Source organism: Bos javanicus, chromosome 15 (genome assembly GCF_032452875.1).
Source record: "Bos javanicus breed banteng chromosome 15, ARS-OSU_banteng_1.0, whole genome shotgun sequence".
Lineage (NCBI taxonomy): Eukaryota > Metazoa > Chordata > Mammalia > Artiodactyla > Bovidae > Bos > Bos javanicus.
The window spans coordinates 48,347,882-48,368,097 of NC_083882.1; the positions used below are offsets into that span (position 1 = coordinate 48,347,882).

The window sequence follows — 20,216 nt, forward strand, 5'->3', positions numbered from 1 at the left end:
CTCCTGCTTTTCTGTCTAGTACCACACATCAGCTTTAGTACTAAATATAGGGAGATGATCCAGCACAATTTGTCCTGTTTCACACTCGATTTCTTCTTCCACTTTTCCTTGCTCCCCAAAGCTCTATTAACATCTTCCTAGACACTGATTCTGGATAGGTTTCCCACTCCATGCAACTTAGGGCTTTCAACTCATTCCTCTTTTATCTCCCTAACCTCTATGGTCCCTCTGGACCCCATGGTTATAGCAAGGCCCAGCCAGGGGAGTTGATGGGAGATGGATCCCTGGCCTTGGTCAGAGAGCCAGAGGATGATAATCTATAAGTGAAATTTGAGGGTATGATCCCTCACTGAAGATTTCCCAACAGAGCCCTGAGCATGTCTTTCTGGAGTTATGCATTCACCTAAGCTCTTGGATCCTTTCCTTAAAAGGGGAAGTGGTTCCTCCATAAGCTAAAGCAGTCTTCCCAGATATGCAGCTTGGCCCTCATCCAAGAGTGCATGGCTAAGTAAATGAAGTCAATAGGAAGACCATAATCTCCTCTGAAAATAACTCATCTCAAGGCCCCCACAAGATGTCTCAGGTTTGCCTTAATCTTTTTGAGCAGGAGGGCCCGGCAGGACTGGTCAGATCTCAGCTTGGAATGGATGAGAAAGACCATGTTTTTAGTGAGAAACTCACTCCCACCCCATCTTTGGAGGCACTTATCTGGCTGTCACAGCCCTTTTCGTCCACACCGTACCCCCAGATCCTCCCCACACCCTCACTTACTCTCAGTGCCTTCAGATGCCCAAACCTGGACCCCTCCTTCTGGGACTGTTTACTCTGACCAGAGATAGAGCCTAGGGACGTTCAAAGGTCTTACTCCACTTCTACAGCTAGTGCAAGAGGCAGCCTATCCCAGCCCTCCCGACCATGATGCTGTGGCTGCCACAGGTGTCCCCAGGACAGCCTCAGGTATAGGTGGAGGGGAGAAATGTCACAAGCAAGTAGAAACAGGGCTCTGTGCTTTGGGATTGCTTTCTCCACTGCCCTGATCCTTTTCAAGAAGCTACAGGTTGTGGGAGAAAGTGAAGGTGGAGAGACCTAGGGACATATGGGAAGGGGTATGAGATACCCTGCCTGCTCTGACTATCCTTTGGTTTGTGTGGGCATAGGGTGATAGAGGGAAACAAGGAGGAAGGGGACAGAGAGAAGGATTCTGCTTTGTACTCCTGCCATTTTCTGAGGCCCTGTCTTTTGCAGAGGTCTGCCGCCCCTTCCCTGAGCTCAGGATGCTGGACATAAAGGAGGCTCCCTGGGCTATTGTAGGCTATGTAACCTCTGCTTTATTATCTGAAAAAGCCAAGCTACTGGGTTAGGGTTATAAGCTGAAGACATAGCCAGATTAACTACCAGGGCCATAGAAGCCTTGGGTGTGACTATCCAGAGAGCAATGGCCACACATGTTAATTTTTAAAGGTTCTGTAAGGAAGCTCCAGCTGGCAACACAGGCCTAACCAACAATTTGGGAAGGAGTTTTCCATCTAGTTCTGGTCCATCTAGCTTCAAAGTGGGACTGGAGAGATGAATATAGGGAATTATAATAAATGACATAAATGACTCCAGAGTCTTTTTTAAATTGGAGTATACTTGCTTTGCACTGCTGTGTTAGTTTCTGCTGTACAACAAAGTGAATCAGCTATATGTATACCTGTATACTCTCCATCTTAGATGCCTCCCTCCCCATCCCACCTTTGTAGATCACAGAGCACAGAGCTGAGCTCTTTGGGCTATGTAGCAGGTTCTCACTAGCTATCTATTTTACACATGGTAGTGTATTTGCTCAATCCCAGTCTCTTAATTCATCCCACCCTCCCCTTCTCCCATTGTCTCCACATGTCTATGTCTCTATTCTTGCCCTGGAAATAGGTTCATCTGTACCATTCTTCTAAATTCCATATATGTATGTGTCAATATATGATATTTGTTTTTCTCTTTCTGACTGACTTCATTCTGTATGACAGTCTCTAGGTCCATCCATGTCCCTGCAAATGGCACAATTTTGTTCCTTTTTATGGCTGAGTAGTATTGATTGTATATATGTACCACACCTTCTTTATCAATTCATCTGTCAGTGGACATTTAGGGTGCTTCTATGTCCTGGCTATTGCAAATAGTGCTGCAGTGAACACTGGAGTAAATGTGTCTTTTGGCGTTATGGTTTTCTCAGGGTATATGCTCAGTAGTGAAACTGCTGGGTCATATGGTAGTTCAACAAAGATAGTCTTTACATACATTTATAATTCTTAAAATAAAAGTAATCATCCTCATTTACACACAAGGACACTGGAGCACAGAGAAACTAAGTGATTCACACAGTGTCATGGAGCCAGATGTTGAACCCAATCGAACTGGCTCTGGAGTCAGTGGGTTTGGACTCTGAGTGACAATGTAAGTAAGATGATAGGCAAGGGAGATAGATACACATCTCTCATCACTAGAAAATTCTCCTCTCTCCCTATTCTGCTGAGGCAAGAGAGCTACCTCCCACACTCACCATGTCTGCTACATCACACACCTCCCTTAACAGAGCTTGGAGCTCTGCTCCTCAGGAGTACAGGGCCTAGACCTGGGGGCACTTGTAGGCTGGCCACCTAGTAATCATGTGGTTTAGTAAAGTTGTTTTTTAGATTCTCAGCACCTCAGTTCATTCAGCTATAACATGTCAATTACAAGTCATACCTTGTCACTTTAACTCTGGTGCCCCATGATGCTGTTAATATTCACTTTCCTTCTTTGACAATAGAGAACTCCTGCCATCTTCAAGACAAAGTGAATTTGTGGGAATGTACTAAAACTCTATAATGGGATTGCTGAAGCCCTAACACTAGATAACTTTCGGTGAACGGTGTTGGATTCATGATCTTTGAAGAAGATTTAGCTTTAGGACCAGGGACCAGACTTGGTCACTCAAGAGCTTTTGTGTAGCAGAGTTTTATTAAAGTGTGAAAAGAGACAGAGAAAGCTTCTGACATAGACATAAAAAGGGGGCCAGAGAGTGCCCCCCTTGCTAGTCTTAGCAAGGGAGCTATATACTTTTTAAATTGGTTATTACAATAAATCAAAAGACTGTCTCAAGGTTTTAAAGGTTTTATGAGACCCACTCCCACAATATACATTTTAAGATAATGGGATTAGAACTAACAATAGAAAGATCTTACCAGAGCCCCTCACACAACATACACTTTAAGATGACAGGATTATTCAGAAGGTTCTTAAGAAGAAGAAAAACGTCCTCAAGCAGGATACATTGTTGTCATATAATCCTTGGTACAAAGTTTAAGGGAAAACATATCCTTGAGCAAGATGAGTTGTTTGTTCTGCAATTATCAGCTCTGGACTTATTTGTTTCTTTCTCCTCCTCGAGAGCCCCAGACCCCTTTCTGCACCTTGGGGACCCCAGACTTCTTATCAACCTGTCTAGGAATTGACTCTCTCATCAGGTCAGTTCAGTTCAGTCGCTCAGTCGTGTCCGACTCTTTGAGACCCCATGAATTGCAGCACGCCAGGCCTCCCTGTCCATCACCAACTGCCGGAGTTCACTCAGACTCACATCCATCGAGTCAGTGATGCCATCCAGCCATCTCATCCTCTGTCGTCCCCTTCTCCTCCTGTCCCCAATCCCTCCCAGCATCAGAGTCTTTTCCAATGAGTCAACTCTTCACATGAGGTGGCCAAAGTACTGGAGTTTCAGCTTTAGCATCATTCCTTCCAAAGAAATCCCAGGGCTGATCTCCCTCAGAATGGACTGGTTGGATCTCCTTGCAATCCAAGGGACTGTCAAGAGTCTTCTCCAACACCACAGTTCAAAAGCATCAATTCTTTGGTGCTCAGCTCTCTTCACAGTCCAACTGTCACATCCATACATGACCACTGGGAAAACCATAGCCTTGACTAGACTCTCTCATACTCTCTCATACTGGTCCCCTAAAACTTTTCTTTAGATCAGTTTTCCACTCAACTACAGAGCATCAGGAAAAAGTCTGCTTCCATTATGTGAAGATCCAGCCAGTACATGAAGTAGGGTGAGGGTGGCCCTACCAATAAGAGCTGGAAGGGAACTGCACTTTAATTCCAAGAAATCAAGGCAAGGATCTCTCCAACCCATGACAGAAGGATGCCTGGATAGTCAAGAGTAACTTCCTATGCAGAGAAAGGCACTTCAGAGAAGGGTCAGCCTTCTCTCCCACTTTTTTATGTTTAATATACTGCTGCTGCTACTGCTGCTAAGTCACTTCAGTCGTGTCCGACTCTGTGTGACCCCAGAGACAGCAGCCCACCCGGCTCCACCGTCCCCAGGACTCTCCAGGCAAGAACACTGGAGTGGGTTGCCATTTCCTTCTCCAATGCATGAAAGCGAAAAGTGAAAGTGAAGTCACTCAGTCGTGTCTGACTCCTAGCGACCCCATGGACCGCAGCCCACCAGGCTCCTCTGTCCATGGGATTTTCCAGGCAAGAGTACTGGAGTGGGGTGCCACTGCCTTCTCCGATTTAATGTACTAGTGGCCATGTTTTACAATGGCTGAGTAGTATACCAGTCTGTGTGCATGAGGATGGCTTATGCCATGGTGTGGTTTACCCTCCGAACTACCTCATCCCCCTGCAGCAGTTGGAGCAGCTACAAAGTACAGCCCAGAAGCTTATGGGCATGTATGAGCAGGAGCTGTCCAAGGTGAGTGCTGGAGGCTCGAGTTGGGGCTGCCAAACTGTAAGTTATACAAGCACAGCCTGTCCTGGACCCAGCATGGGTATGAGCCTGGATGATAGAGGAAGAGCTGAGGATGGATCCTGAGTACTGTTTTGGGATCCTCACTAGTCATATTTTATAAAAAGTCTCATGCAAGAAGTACTTTCTATGCTAATGAATAAATTAATGGCTAGAATCCACTGGGAAATGGGAAGAGCATATGGAACAAGAGGAGGCCTGGAAATGGAAGGACCAGTACAAAGGAAGGGCTTCCCTGATGGCTCAGATGGTAAAGAGTCTGCCTGTAATGCAAGAGACCTGGGAGACAGGAAAGTTTGAGCTGAAAAGTTAAAATAGGGGCGATATGTTGAGAAACTTGTGATCCAGGCCAGTGAGCTTGGAATTGATGCTGTGAGGATGAGTGTAAAAATATTGCATTAGCAGTGTGATATGGGCAGTTGCTTTCTGTAATGGTTACCCGTGGACCTTCTGGGAAAGGCTGCTGGAATAGGATCAGATTGCAAGCTATGAGTCAGTGCATTCATTAACTCAACAAACTACTCCTGAGAGTGGGGCTATAACCAGGTAAAAGAACAGAGAATGTGGGTGGTGCAGGATCGAGCTTTTTTTTATTTTTTCAGTGAAAAGAATATGACTGTCCTCAGCTATGAGATGGGGATAGCACCTTGGGCTCACCTCGAGGGCTCTTATTGGAAACAAATTAGGTGGCAAATATGAGGGTGTTTTGTAGACTGTGTGGCACCAGGAGGATGAGCCACAGTGTTCATCCCTCCATGTCCAGGTCAGTGAGCATGCATTCGCCACTGAAAATCTGAGTAACCAGGCCTTGGAGATGAACCACATCCTAGAATCCAGGAATCCTGCTGCCCTTGCTGCCTGCTGTGAGACTCCAGCTTTCACTCTGCTGTGTCTGGAGCTGGAGGGAGTCCAAGAGTTGGTTTTCCAGCTTAAAGTCAGGGGAGAAGTGGGTGGGACTAGGGACCTCCTCTATCAACTGGAGAGCCAAGTATGTGGATGGATGAATAAATGTTTGTTGCCTCTACAGCCTTCCATTTTATCTAATCTCAAAAATCTGACAATTTCTGAAATCTCCTTTCTGGAGCTGAGAAATAAGGGAAACTGAGTTCAGTTCTGAGTAACACTGTGACCCACATCCCTGGCTTTGCATTTCCATAGGTAGCTAATGCCAAGCTCACACTCAGGCTTCTGGCTAACTCTGACCAGTGCAGCTTTCATGCTGTCCATTAAGACGTGGATGTCCTTGAGAACAAGCTACGGGAGTGTGAGAGTGAGAAGGAACAAGAAAAGACCTCCAGACACCTTGGTTCACCCCTGCACCCTAGTGAGGCCTCAGACTGAATTTCCCAAGGTCTCCTCTCCCCAAGGGCAGAGTTGGGGATGCAGGATTCACTATGGTGTACTGAGGGGACTGAAAGGTGGGCAGTAAAGATCCTGATGGAGAACAAAGCTTTCATTTCCTTGTTGGTATGTCTCAAAGGGATGCAGACTGAGACAGATGTACTCTTGAACGTAAGCATACCTGTACACAGACATAAACACACCCATAATCAAGAGTTGGACACAACTGAGTGACTAAGCACAGTATAGCAATCAGACATACACACTAACCTTTATTCTTGCAAATCATTTCTCTTATACACATATAAATGCATTCAAGTATATGGACACTCACTCAAATGCGCACGTAGTTATTATACTTTCATAGTCTGATTCCAGTGTGCTATATGCTTCACTCCTAGCTCATACCTTACCTGAACTCTTCTCTAGGTTCCTGTGCCCATGGAGGCCTCCAGAAAGTCAGCAAACCCCTTGTGGTGGTGGTTTAGTCACTAAGTCGTGTCTGACTCTTGTGACCCCCCTGGACCTTAACCTGCTAGGCTCCTCTGCCCATGGGATTCTCCAGGCAAGAATACTGGAGTGGGTTGCCATTTCCTTCTCACGGAGATCTTCTCAACCCAGGAATTGAAACTGGGTCTCCTGCATTGAAGGCATATTCTTTACCAACTGAGCTATGAAGGAAGTCTGTCAAACCCCTTGTGGTACAGCTTAATTGGAGAGACTTCTTGTACAAGACAAGTGCCTGGGACCAAGACTCGACACCCAACCCAAATCTTCCCTCTACTGGGTGGCCCCTCTGCCTGCAGATTCCAGGTGAGTCCAGGATAATTTCCCTTCTGCACCAGGTTTATTCCAAAGGAGCTCTACTCTACCCTAAATGCAGGTTTCTTTGTGGCCCCAGCTCAGCTTCCTCTACTTTAAGCATGCCCCTGGATAGTCTTGGCCAAGATCTGACAGGTCACCTCCTAATGCTCATTTCATGAGTTAAGGATAGTGCAGACTGCCCCAAGCTTCCTTCATAAACCCACTGTCTGGAATTTCTAATCCCATCATAATACAAAGCAGTTGTATCCCCAGCCTGGTCCTATCTCAAGAACAAATTCTTCTATACTCAAGGCTCTTTAAACTTTCCTTACAGTGTTTTACTATAATTAAATGAGATAATGCATGTATAGTGCCCACTGGGCATCATTGCAGTTGATTTTAATATTATTACTGTTACATTTTTTTTTCTTTACAGATATATGTTGTCATAATATATTATAAGTAAAAGAAGGGAGGTTACAAGTCAATTCTGGTTGACTCCCAAAGCCCCGACTGTTAGGACACTCACTGGTCTTTTTATTTTTAGTATTTTACTTATTTATTTATTTGGTTGCATCGAGTCTTATTTGGGGTCTTTCATTGTGGCGCTTGTGCTCAGAAGTTGTGGTGCACAGGCTTAGCTGCCTTGGGGCATGCGGAATCATAGTTCCCTGACCAGGGATCAAACCCATGTTCCCTGCATTAAAAGGCAGATTCTTAACCACTGGACCACCAGGGAAGTTCCAGGCTTCTCTCTCTCGCTTTTTTTTTTTTTTTAACTTTTTTTAACCCTGATGATCTTGGTGTGAGGCTTGGCCTAGGTACTTTGACTACTATTGGCTATACAAATCCTGTGAAGGTCTGGTACTGCTGCAGAACTATGAGGAGAGGAAAATGGGCTATGGCAATGGCGGTGGCAATACTTTGTACAAGAACTTCATGTACTTTAACTACTATGGCACAGCCGCCATGGCCAAGGTGGACCTTTCTTCTAACACCCTGGTCAGCTGTGCAGTGTCAGCTGTCCAGTGCCACCTACAACAACTGCTTCTCCCACGCTGCTGTGCCCTGGAAAGATTTATATTTTGCTAGTGATGATAAAGGGCTGTGGGTGCCCTGTGCCACTCAGGTGGCCAAGGGTTACCTGGCGTGAGTCATTTCAATGCCAGCACTCTACAGGTAGAGGAAATGGTACACCAGCCAGTGCAAGCCAGCCGTGTCAGGGACCTGCATGGCCTGCAGGCGCTATATGCCTTACGCCCACTGAGCATTGGCCAAGAGGAGAGTTTTTATGCTTTTGATACCACTGGGAGTGCCATCTCAGCATCATTCTGGATAAGATGCTGGAAACACCATAAGGCATTAATTACTAACCTTCTGATCACAGGTTCTATGTCTACAGCGATGGTTTCCTGATTATTTATGCTTCCTGGCTTCCTGGGACTGAAGCATAGGTTACCAAGACCACCATCCAAAAGGCCCTTTGGGGCTTGGGCACCTCCCAAAGCTGTCAAACTGAAAAAACCCTCCAGACCCTGAGACCTCAGGAGAGAGTGTTTATAGAAGTGTGGCCTTTACCTCACCCTCCAGGTGGACCATTCCTCAAAATGGCCATCAGCTCTAATGATTGGGATATATTGATTATATCTAGTTAGTTCTTGACAATAAATATCTCAATCAGCACATTAAAGTGCTCTTTAATAGTGGTCTGGGGAGATCTGATTGAAGTTTCATTGGGAAATGAAACATTAGCTGGGCAATGTTACCCCCTCTTTACCAGAAACCTAGTGTAGGAGCTGGATTCATAGTTTTTTAAACAAATCTCATCTGTGTTTTGAAAACTGTGATTCCAACTCTTCCAGTTGTGGAAGTCTGTTGAGCTAGGTTTAGAATTCTCTATGTCTGAGGCTGAGATCCTCTGGTTCCAGTGCTGAAGATACAAGGGAGTTGATCATTAAAGTGAGATGTGCAAGTTTCTTATCTTATCCCCAACCTCCTATGCTGTACCTGGGGAGAAAAGAGGCAGTATCTTAGTGTGAAAATTAATGTTTCACTGTCCTGATCAATTTCACTTCGAATGCAGTTGAGAGATGGCCTTAGACCTGAATCCTGCTCTAGGAATTAAGCAATGGAAGGCTGAGACATGACCTCTGACATGGTCTGGGCTAAAGGCCCAGACCTTCTATATAAGGAATCATTTGATATGATAGCAGAAAGTCTGCTAGCTGACTGTCATTAGTTTCTTTGCTCAGACTAAGATCGTCTGCTTGTACTTATCTGATGTATGTATCTGATGATGATATGATGTACCTTCTGTCCATGCAGGTACATGGAATGTTCAAGATTTCAGACCCTAAAGTCTTCTGAATCACACAGAGGATACCAGAATACTTCACTCACACTGTCTCATGCTTACACTTTCACGTATACATACATTTACAAATCTTGTATCCAAATCAGACATGCATTCCCACTCTTACATATACAATATTTCCATCCATACCGAAATATCAATAAACAAAAGCATTTTAATTTGTCCTTTAACAGAAAATTCATCTGCTAGCCAAATAAAAAAGAAAAGATGTTGGCTTATAGATGCCTAATCCTGCCCTGTTAGGAATTTCACTGCTAAACCAACTCTATGCTCACTTCTTGATTTACAGACAAATTTCCCCCTTAATGCTTCAACACAAAGGTAGGCAACTCATGACTGGGCCAGGACATTGAAAGAAATTATTTTAAAAGTTCTGCTGTAGCACTGTGTAGAAAAGACCAAGTGATAAGCAAATAAAAAATACTTAGCAAGGAAGGATTCATTCACCTTCAGTGTGTAATGCTTCTAGGAGGATTTTCCCTGTTTAGCCCTACTCCTACTTCTAGGATAGAGGAAATCATTTCCCACTCCATGGAAACACTCTCAGTTAAGTCTAGAATCCCAGAATCTTGACACAGAGAAAAACACAGCCTTCTCTTCCACTTAAGAAGCTTTTGTCTTGCTCCATTTTCCTTTCTATGTGCTAAGTCGCTTCAGTCATGTCCGACTCTTTGTGACTCCATGGACCATAGCCCGCCAGGTTCCTCTAACCATGAGATTCTCCAGGCAAGAATACTGAAGTGGGTTGCCATGCCCTCCTCCAGGGAATCTTCCCAATCCAGAAATCAAACTCGGATCTCTTACATCTCCTTCACTGGCAGGCAGGTTCTTTACCAATATGCCACCTTTCCTTTCTAAGGCTTCACTTTTTCCAGATCTCCAAAAAAGGAATAAACTCCTTCTTGTGGAAGAAATTTCTTTCTTACCTACAGGTATATGGTTTTACCTATGGTTTTAATAGACCTAGCTTTTCATTCACAAGCCTGATATCCCCACAAGGGACTCACACACAGCACCACAGAGAAACATATGGACTATGTAAGCAGTCTGTTGGAGAAGGAAATGGCAATCCACTCCAGTATTCTTGCCTGGAGAATTTCATGGGCACAGGAGTCTGGTGGGCTACAGTCTATGGGGTTGCAAAGAGTCGGACATGACTGAGCAACCATGACTAAGCAGTCTGTACTTTTAATAGCTGTATTCTGAGAACTTTGCCCTCTATTTCCTGTAAAAGTGTCTTATTTTCTTTTATTATGAAGACCCAGAGTCCCCAAATAGGTTTCCTTTCCCAACTAGTTCAGCCAGAGACTGTGAGGCTTGGGTTGACATCACAATATCCCTTTTCTCAAGAGCTGTGCTTTTGGTGGGTGGGGCTGGGGGAGGGGCAGCCCTGGCATGGGTCATCTCCACTTAGCCTACTTTATATCAAGAATGAATTAGTAGCCACAACAGGCCTCAGCTGGGCCGTATCTGGAGAACTGGGGTGGGGGTACAACATCACAAAATACCTGGCCCCAGTCTGGTCACTCATCCCCTTTGGGGCAACGAGGAAACCAGCCTGTGGCCTGAGAACGCAACACCTGAAACAGAGGCCAGAGGAAGTATTTGCCCGCCCTCACCCCTCTGCCCCTGCTTCCACCTGCTCCCCATCTGCCCACCCACTAAGGTCCATGCCGCATGTCATCGCTCGAACACCCAGGATGGCCCAGTGTGGGCATCATTCAGGGCTGCCTGCAGAGAAGAAGATCTCTCCGGTTGTCACTAGGGTGATAGTGAAGACACCAGGCAAGCAGGAAGACTTTGTGATAGCCAATGATACCTCGGTAAGGCAGTTCAAGGAGAAGCTGTCGGCTCACTTTAAATGTCAAATGGACCAACTAGTGCTTGTCTTCATGGGCCGCCTTCTCAAAGACCATGATGTGCTGAGCCAGAGGGGCATCCTGGACGGTCACACCATCCATGTGGTCATCAAGTCCAAAAACGGCTCCAGATCCCTAGCCCATCCCTGCCACCAGGACAAAAACACAAAAGGAAACAGTAGTGGGGTATACCAATCTGTTGGTGTGTGTTACACACCAGTGGAGTCAGCTCTCTCAGAGGATGCGCCCAAGGTGCATACCCAGGACTTGAAAGTGGGTAGTCCAGAGCGCATAGCACAGATACTGGAGAATCCTAGCATCCAGCAACTCCTGTCCAACACAGACTTCATGAGACAGTTCATCTCAGAACACCTAGACACTCAGCAATTGATGCAGCAGAACCCAGAGGTCTCACACTTCCTTGACAATTCTGAGATCCTGTGGCAGACTCTGGAGCTGGCCAGGAACCTGGCAGTGATTCAGGAAATAATGCAGATCCAGCAACCTGCACAGAATCTTGAGAGTCCACCGAACCCACAGTCATATGTAGGCTTAGAGACTGTCCCAGGATGGGACAGTGCCTCAGGTCAGAGTTCTGCTGATTTCAGTGATCAGATGCTCAACAGCACACAAGATCCATTTGGGGGCAACATTTTCACAGCTCTTCTGGGAGGACAAGTGCCAGAGCAAGTCCAGTTTTCACTCCCATCTCCACCACCATCCCAGGAACAACAGGAACATCTCCCACAGCCCCCTACAGCCCGAGTCATCTATGCTAATTCTCGAGGTGTATCTTCAATCACTTCAGTCAATTCTACCCTCAACATGGCAAATCATACTTCCAGGGCCAGTACTTCTAACTCCACTAATGGTCAAAGTCATGCTAGTGCTGTGGAGCAGCCAACTGGGATACCAGCCTTACCTAGCAGAGAGCTCAACCAGCTGCCCCAGGCAGAAGACAAAGATGCCACCATTTCTCTAGATAGCTCTAACCGGAAATTAGATGATCTCCAGCAATCAAATGAGCAGACCAGCTCCCAGATCCAAGGAAACATGATGCAACTGCTCTTGAACAACCCTTCCCTGGCAGACCAGATGATGTTGTTCATGAGTGTGCCCCAGCCGAGTGAACAGTGGAGGCAGCAACTGCCTGCATTTCTGCAGCAGACTCAGTTTTCCGATATGCTTTTAGCTCTAGCCAACCCTAAAGCATCACAAGCAATACTGCAGATTGAGCAGAGTCTGCAGCTGTTGGCCACTGAGGCTCCTGTTCTTCTACCCTGTGTTGCTCCCTACCTATGGGGCCTGGGTTGGCTTCCTGCACCCAGCTGCAGCTACCCTGACACAGTGCCCTGGACCTGGGATGTGTCCAATATGGCTGAGCCTAAAGGACCTGAGTCCTGTCCCAAATCGGGAGCAGTCCTACAGAGGCTACAGTCCCTAGCTGGAGACCCCTCCCACCCTCTACAAGCCCCTGAGACTCGTTTCAGCAAGCAAATGGAATATCTCCAGGCCATGGGATTTGCAAACCATCATGCCAATCTGCAGGCCCTCATTGCCACCGAGGGAGACACCAGTGCTGCCATCCAGAAGCTCAGGAGATCCCAGGGATCCTAACCACTGGGCATACCTATTTGCTTTGCTACCTGCCTGCCAACCCATTTGACTACCTCATCTGCCTTCATCTTTTCTGGTGCTTCTGGTTAGGAGAAGTCCTAGAATGGGAAAAACCAAACAGTGCTTTCTTTACTGAATAATAGACCATTGGCCATAGCTGAGAGATCTGTCAATAAAATGGCTACATCAACTTGACCCCATCTGAAGTTTGGCCTTTTTTTTTTTTTTTTATGAAAAAGTCAACTGTCAATGTGTAATAACCCTACCTCATGTACCATACATGCGTGAGCACACACACACCACAACCACATGCATATGTTAAAATAGAAAAGCATATTTGCACCCACAGAATTATATGTCAGACATCATGTCATGCTCACATATCCAAGAACATGCACATATAACCTCAAACACATATGCACACATGGCTAACAGCCCAAGATTCACATATATAGGCATATAAAGTCACCACACAGTACACATAATCATGTGTATAGACAGCTGCACACAAATGCTTAGAGACCAAAATAGACCCACATGTAGGGAAGACAGTCATAACATACTCATATGAAAAGAGGGAAATACGTGTATGTGTGTTCAGTGGTGTCCAACTCTTTGCAACCTCATGAACTACAACTTGCCAGGCTCCTCTGTCCATGGAATTCTCAAGATAAGAATACTGGAGTGGGTTGCCATTTCCTACTCTAGGAAATACAGCTGAATGTATAGCTACCTGAGGTGTTTATAAGTGCTATAAAGAAAAATGCAGTGGATAAGCTGTTCTAAATGGGGGATCATAAAGGAAGGCTTCTCTGAAAGGAGACAGTTGAGCGGAAATCACAACGACTTGGGAGAGCAACACACACAATTCCAGGCATTGTTCCAGGCATTGTTCCAGGCAGAGAAGGCTGCATAAGAGGAAAAGCTGTGAGATAAGAGTACTCTTGTTGTGTTTGAAGAATAACAAGGGACAGTGTAGCTGGAGAGGAGTGAACTAAAAAATAAGGGGGAAAAGAGAATTATTAGAAATCACGAAGAGCTTTGTAGATCTGGTGATCACTTTGGATTTTACTATGAATACAAAAGAAAATCATTGCTAGGTTTTAGCGAAGGAATAGAGTAGTTCAGTATGTCAGTCTGGCTGCTGAGAGTGGAACACTGTTGTAGAAGAGAAAGCTGGAAGCAGGAACACTAGTTCTAGCATGTGGGAGACAGTGGTGTCTGGGAATAGGGCAGGAGCAGTGGAGGAGGTGAGGGATATTCAGATTTGTGTAGTCCTCACAGATCACCCATCCTTCAGCCCCGACATGACCATCAGCAAGAGTAAAGAAAGCTCCATTAAGCTCCCAGTGCTTCAGTAAATCTGCTGCCAAAGGTCCCACTCCATCACCATGACCTATCAAAAAGAAACAGGTCAAAGAAATGAAGTGAAGTGATAGTCACTCAGTCATGTCCGACTCTTTGTGACCCATAGACTGTAGCCGGCCAGTCTCCTCTGTTCATAGAATTCTCCAGGAAAGAATCCTAGAGTGGGTAGCCATTCCCTTCTCCAGGGGATCTTCCTGACCCAGGGTGTCCGTCATTGCAGGAGGATTCTTTAACTATCTGGACCATCAGGAAAACCTGACTCAGTGGGTAAGGAATCTGCCTGCAATGCAAGAGACACAGGAGATGCAGGTTCAATCCATGGATAGGGAAGATTCCCTGGAGAAGGAAATGGCAACCCACTCCAGTATCCTTGCTTGAAAAATCCCCTGGACAGAGGAACCTGGTGGACTATAGTCCAAAGGGTCACAAAGAGTCAGACACAACTGAGTGACAAAGACTCAGAGTTGGAGAAATGCAGGACAGTTTCCAATCTAACTGAGAATACTGGAGCAGATTGCCATTTCCTTCTCCCAGAGATCAAACCTGGGTCTCCTGCATTGCAGGCAGATTCTTTACCATTTGAGCCACAGGGAAGCCCCCTCAAGAAAGAAAATTATAGCTAGAAACAGATTTTTCACTTCCCCATTAAGATATCTCTATTAATCCAATTAAATATTTTATCCTCAGTCTACATAAGGAGCCAAAAGTCTCCAGATTATCTTCCTGATTCTCTCAATATGCTCTGAAATTCCCTCATGTGACTCAGTTTCCACTTGTCGGTTTTTCCCACTCTACCTTTTAGGATGCAATTCAGCAACAGTGAAACTCATACCTACAACATTATCTCTCAATGTTCCCTCACCTTTTTGCTGTGATTAATATCTGAGTGTTCGCTGAGAAGACTGCTTCTCCAGCAGTGATGACTGTTTCTTTCCTTCTCTGTGGACTTAGAAGTGGGGTACATGTTCTCCATGTACCTACTTTAGGTTCCCAAACATAGTTTTCTAGCTTCAACACTACTCAATCTATCATAATTATTCTGATATAATACCCACCTAGCAAACTCACGATGGTTATAACAATTATATCCAACCCTGCCTAATCTCTGTGTGCTGCTAAGCCGCTTCAGTCGTGTTCGACTCTGTGCGACTCCATAGATGGCAGCCCACCAGGCTCCCCCATCCCTGGGATTCTCCAGGCAAGAACACTGGAATGGGTTGCCATTTCCTTCTCCAATGCATGAAAGTGACAAGTGAAAGTGAAGTCGCTCAGTCATGTCCCCATGACTCAGTCTTAGCGACCCCATGGACTGCAGCCTACCAGGCTCCTCCGTCCATGGGATTTTCCAGGCAAGAATACTGGAGTGGGGTGCCATTGCCTTCTCCAATCTCTGTGTAGGCAAAGAAAATCATATAACTGTGCTGACTAGTCTTATTTAAATTCATTTCCAAGGCTTTAGTTGGTCTGTTTGTATGCCTAATACATTTTCTTATTTTAATGCTTTTTTTCTAGAATTTACATCAGAAATCACCTGGAGGGTGTGTCAAAACCCCCAGATTTCTGAGCTTCATTCCAAGGGTTTTCAATTCTGTGGTTCTACAGGAAGGCCCCAAATTCTGCATAGCTGACAATTTCCAGGTCATGCTGATGATACTGATTTAAGGACCACACTTGGAGATCCAATGCTCTAGCCATATTCTTTGAGATGATTATTTCATACCTTATATGCTCTTCTAAAACTTTCAACAGCCCTTTAATATCTATTCTCAGTCTCAGATGATATTTTCCTTATTCCAACAAGAAGACAAAAGTGATCAAAAGTGACTTTCACCTTTGTCTGCCACTAATTCAACCAACTATCTTGCATCTATACCTGTATACTCCACCCTTCATCCTCTTTTAATGAATAAACTGTCCAGGATCCTAAATCAAGCTCTTCACTTGGGCATTTGATTCCAATCCCTCTATCTTCTCAACAATTTGCTTTTACAACTGTTTCTCTTTCTCCTGCATCACTGTGCTCTTCCTCACTGGATTGTTTCCATTAAAATAAAAGTATATTATAATTGTCTTGTCTTAATAAACAAAGAAACAAACACACACAAAAAGATTTATTCCCCATTTCTGTGCAGCCATCAGCCTTTTCTCATTTACTCTTCTTGGATCCACTTCCTTTCCAACCCATTTACTTTAAAACCCACTCCAATCAGATTTTCTGGCCTCACTACTCTTCCAGACTTGGTCTCATCATGGCCCTCAGTCTAACTGGTCTCTCTTGTTCAAACGCAGTAGCCAATTCTCAGTCCTCACTTATTACCTACCAGAATCATTTGACACATTTGTTTACTTTCTCTTTTTTTGAAACTTTGTCCTTTGACTTCTTTCTCTAATTTCCTTTTCTGACTTAATGTTTTATTTCTTTTCAATTTCCTTTGCTGAATTCATCCAATCTTTCAGACTTCTAAATATCGTACTGTCCACAATTCAGTCTTTTTACCTCTGTCCTTTTACTACATATACACACACACACCGCTCCACATACTCTGTTGATGCTGATGAAGTCAGCCTCACAGTGTAGAACTACCTTCTTAACATTTCATTTGGATATGAAATAGACTGAACTTAATTTTCTATTTAACAACCTTATTTCCTGGTCTTTTACCTCAACAAATAGCCAATACATTCCTTGAATTTTTCTGGGGGATAATAATAATAGGGGAAAAAGGTAAAATAAAAGTTTATTTCATCTTGAACCTCTCTTTTATACTCTACATCCTACTCATCAGAAAGTCAATATGTTGATTGATTTGTCGTGGCTAATGTTGAATCAGAGAGGACATAGGAACATAACAATGCCAAGAAGAGGCTCAACTAGCAAGTAGCTGAATTGGGGTCTTCGTGGGGACATAAGGGCTCAAGAAGCTTTTCTTAATTGTCCACCCCCTGTCTGAATTTCCACATACCACCTACCAGGTTGTGTGAAAGCAGAACACTTGGCTTGAGAAAGAAGGGTCAGCCCAGAACCCTCACTATGAAAAAGGCAATTGAGATAAAGGAAGTAGAAGAGTTGAAGGATGGGGGGAGATGAAGCCCCTAAGAATCCCAAGTACCTTGGAAAAGTCTCAAGAATCCATTGTATGAGGCCGTGATGTCAGTGCTGAGGTCACAGAAGTGACCTGGGGGAGTGGGCTCTGGTGTAGAAGGCTTCAGGGGTGGCTGTTCAGCAAGATGAGGGCAGTTTGGAGTCCTATTTAAGAGGAAGGACGGGGCCACAGCTGATCGGTATGTATTCCCCAAACCAGGTCCTTCAGGCTGCCCTTGCCCTTCATTCATCAACTATCAACCTCTTTCCTAGGGCTCAGATTTCCCTCCCATGATCCGCACCGTCTCTCCAACCCCAAATCCTCCTAAGGCATCCTATTCCATGCCCTCATAGCCCCTTCTATGTGGACCCTCTAGTTCCCCCACTCTGAGACCCCAAATCCTCCCCCTGCTCACCTTTCCTTTCACCACTGCCCAAAAGGATGATTTCGGTCTCCCCTCCGCCTCCCTGCAGCTGTGTCCCCACAGACCTGGGCCTCCTGCTGCCCACTATGGCCAAAAGTGGAGAGGCCCTGCCACAGGGCAGCCCAGCACTGGTCCAGGATCCCCACCTCATCAAGGTGACAGTGAAGACGCCTAAGGACAAGGAGGATTTCTCAGTTACAGACACTTGCACCATCCAGCAGCTGAAGGAAGAAATATCCCAGCGCTTTAAGGCCCACCCTGATCAGCTGATCCTAATCTTTGCTGGCAAAATCCTCAAGGACCCTGACTCGCTGGCACAGTGTGGGGTCCGAGATGGCCTCACCGTCCACCTGGTCATCAAGATGCAGCGTCGCACCATGGGCAACGAGTGCCCAGCTGCTTCAGTCCCTACCCCAGCCCCAAGCCCTGGGTCACTCCCTCAGCCAAGCTCCATTTACCCAGCAGATGGGCCACCTACCTTTAGCTTGGGTGTCCTCACAGGCCTCAATGGGCTAGGCCTGACCTTGGGTGGTTTCCCTGACCAGCCAAGCTCACTGGTGTGGCAGCATGTATCTGTGCCTGAATTTGTGGCTCAGATCATTGACGACCCCTTCATCCAGGGTCTGCTGTCCAACACAGGCCTGGTGCGCCAGTTGGTTCTTGACAATCCTCGTATGCAGCAACTGATTCAGCACAACCCCGAGATTGGGCACATTCTCAACAATCCTGAAATCATGCGGCAGACACTGGAGTTTCTACGTAACCCTGCCATGATGCAAGAGATGATGCGCAGCCAGGACCGGGCGCTCAGCAACCTGGAGAGCATCCCGGGTGGCTACAATGTGCTCCGAACCATGTATACAGATATTATGGACCCCATGCTCAATGCAGTCCAGGAGCAGTTTGGTGGCAATCCCTTTGCCACCACTAATGCTAATGCAACCAGCAGCAGCAGCCAACCCTCAAGGACGGAGAACTGTGACCCTCTCCCCAATCCCTGGACTTCCACATATGCAGGCTCAGCTGGCAGGAGGGGCAGAAGGCCTGGGGACCAGGATATATCTGAACTTAGAAATAGGGTTCCCAATATTCTAGGGAATATAGGGCTCTATGACTATCTCCAACAATTGCATGAGACCCCCCAGTCCCTGGGATCCTATCTGCAGGGGATGGCATCTACCCTCAGTCCAAGCTACGAACAACCACCTCCACCACCAGGAAACCAAGTTCCTCCAGCTTCACCCTCATCCCAGGAACCTGAGTCAGGCCAGGCTCTCCCCAAGGAGTCAGTTGCAATCAAGGGAAAGCCCTCCTGCCCAGCCTTACTGAGATATCCCACGGAGAGCAGTGCTAGAAAAGATGGAGGTCAAGGTGGTGCAGGGAACGGTTCCACTGGCCATAGCATCCACATGCCTGATCTTGTCTCCGGGCTGGGGCCTGCTGCCAATAGGACCCAAATTGTTCCTTCCCCACCTTTGCCCACAGCAGCTACTGCTGGAACCCCTGAGCGTGTCTGGCCACCGCCACTGGCTTATCCAAGATCTCTGAGGCCAACCAGCATGAATCAGGCCCCACAGCTGCAGGACGAGATGCGCTGGCAACTGCCACTGCTGCTGCACCTTCAGGCAGCCATGGCAAACCCGCGTGCCATGCATGCCCTGCTGCAGATTGAGCAGGGTCTGCAGATCTTGGCTACTGAAGCCCCTCGCCTCTTTCTCTGGTTCATGCCTTGTCTAACAGGGCTGGGAAGTATGGCGGGAGATACAGAGCCTCGAGAGAGTCCCCTTGTGCCTGAGGATCCTTTGCCTCCCCCAGCTCCTGAGGTTCCCTCAGCACAGGGCTCTATGGAGCTGGGCCTCCATTCTACCCCCTTCCTCCAGATGTTGCAAGCCTTGACAGGCACCAATCCTCAGCAGCCGACACCCGAGACTCACTTCCGGGTGCAGCTAGACCAACTGCGGGCCATGGGCTTCTTGAATCCTGAAGCCAATCTCCAGGCCCTCATTGCCACAGGAGGTGACGTGGATGCTGCTGTGGAGAAGCTGAGGCAGTTGTAGGAGCCGTAGTTGTTCAGACCGTATCTTTCCCTCTGTGCCTTTCCTCCCATAGCTCCAGTCCCTAACTTCCCCCACCCCCAGCCATTCTTGAATGCAGCTGCACTATGAAGCAAATTTACTATGATACTCTTTACTGCAGAGACAATGTTGTTCCAGAGTCAATGAGGAAGAATGAGAGCCAGAACAAGGTGGGGGTGCTATAAGTGACCCAACCACCCCTGTCACTGTACCATCCTGGGGTCACGGTCTGAGTTCTGCTAATGCCTATCTTGAGACGTAATTACATCCAGTCTCCAATGTCGTCTGCTGCCTGAGTCTGATTCTTTGTGGGCTATGGGAAAAGAGGGACTGTATAGGAGGAAAGGTGGTGATAAGAGCTAGCTCTGCATGGATGGGAGGGCTTGGAGGGGAAACTGAAAGGTATGAGGTTAGAAGAAAAAGGCCCAGGGAACACAGGAGGGTGAGCTGAGAACTGCAGCCTTCCATGTGCCCTTCTAAAGGTTCCCCAGATTTGGTGTCCT

General features: G+C 46.3%; 2 protein-coding genes across 2 annotated transcripts; both read left to right on the forward strand.

Moving 5' to 3' along the window:
- Positions 1-10,668: 10,668 nt before the first annotated feature.
- UBQLNL (ubiquilin like) lies at positions 10,669-12,963 on the forward strand. The gene has a single exon (XM_061380621.1). It carries the CDS (start codon positions 10,958-10,960, stop codon positions 12,761-12,763), a length of 1,806 nt encoding a protein of 601 aa, XP_061236605.1. The 5' UTR covers positions 10,669-10,957; the 3' UTR covers positions 12,764-12,963.
- Positions 12,964-17,278: 4,315 nt separating this feature from the next.
- UBQLN3 (ubiquilin 3) lies at positions 17,279-19,996 on the forward strand. Its single transcript, XM_061380623.1, has 2 exons — positions 17,279-17,413; positions 17,688-19,996. The coding sequence occupies exon 2, from the start codon at positions 17,725-17,727 to the stop codon at positions 19,693-19,695; it is 1,971 nt and encodes a 656-aa protein (XP_061236607.1). The 5' UTR covers positions 17,279-17,413; positions 17,688-17,724; the 3' UTR covers positions 19,696-19,996.
- Positions 19,997-20,216: the final 220 nt, after the last annotated feature.

What these genes read in the sequence shown, in the direction of transcription:
- UBQLNL (XM_061380621.1), top strand. Translation starts at nt 10,958, where the DNA reads ATGCCGCATGTCATCGCTCGAACACCCAGGATGGCCCAGTGTGGGCAT.
- UBQLN3 (XM_061380623.1), top strand. Translation starts at nt 17,725, where the DNA reads ATGGCCAAAAGTGGAGAGGCCCTGCCACAGGGCAGCCCAGCACTGGTC.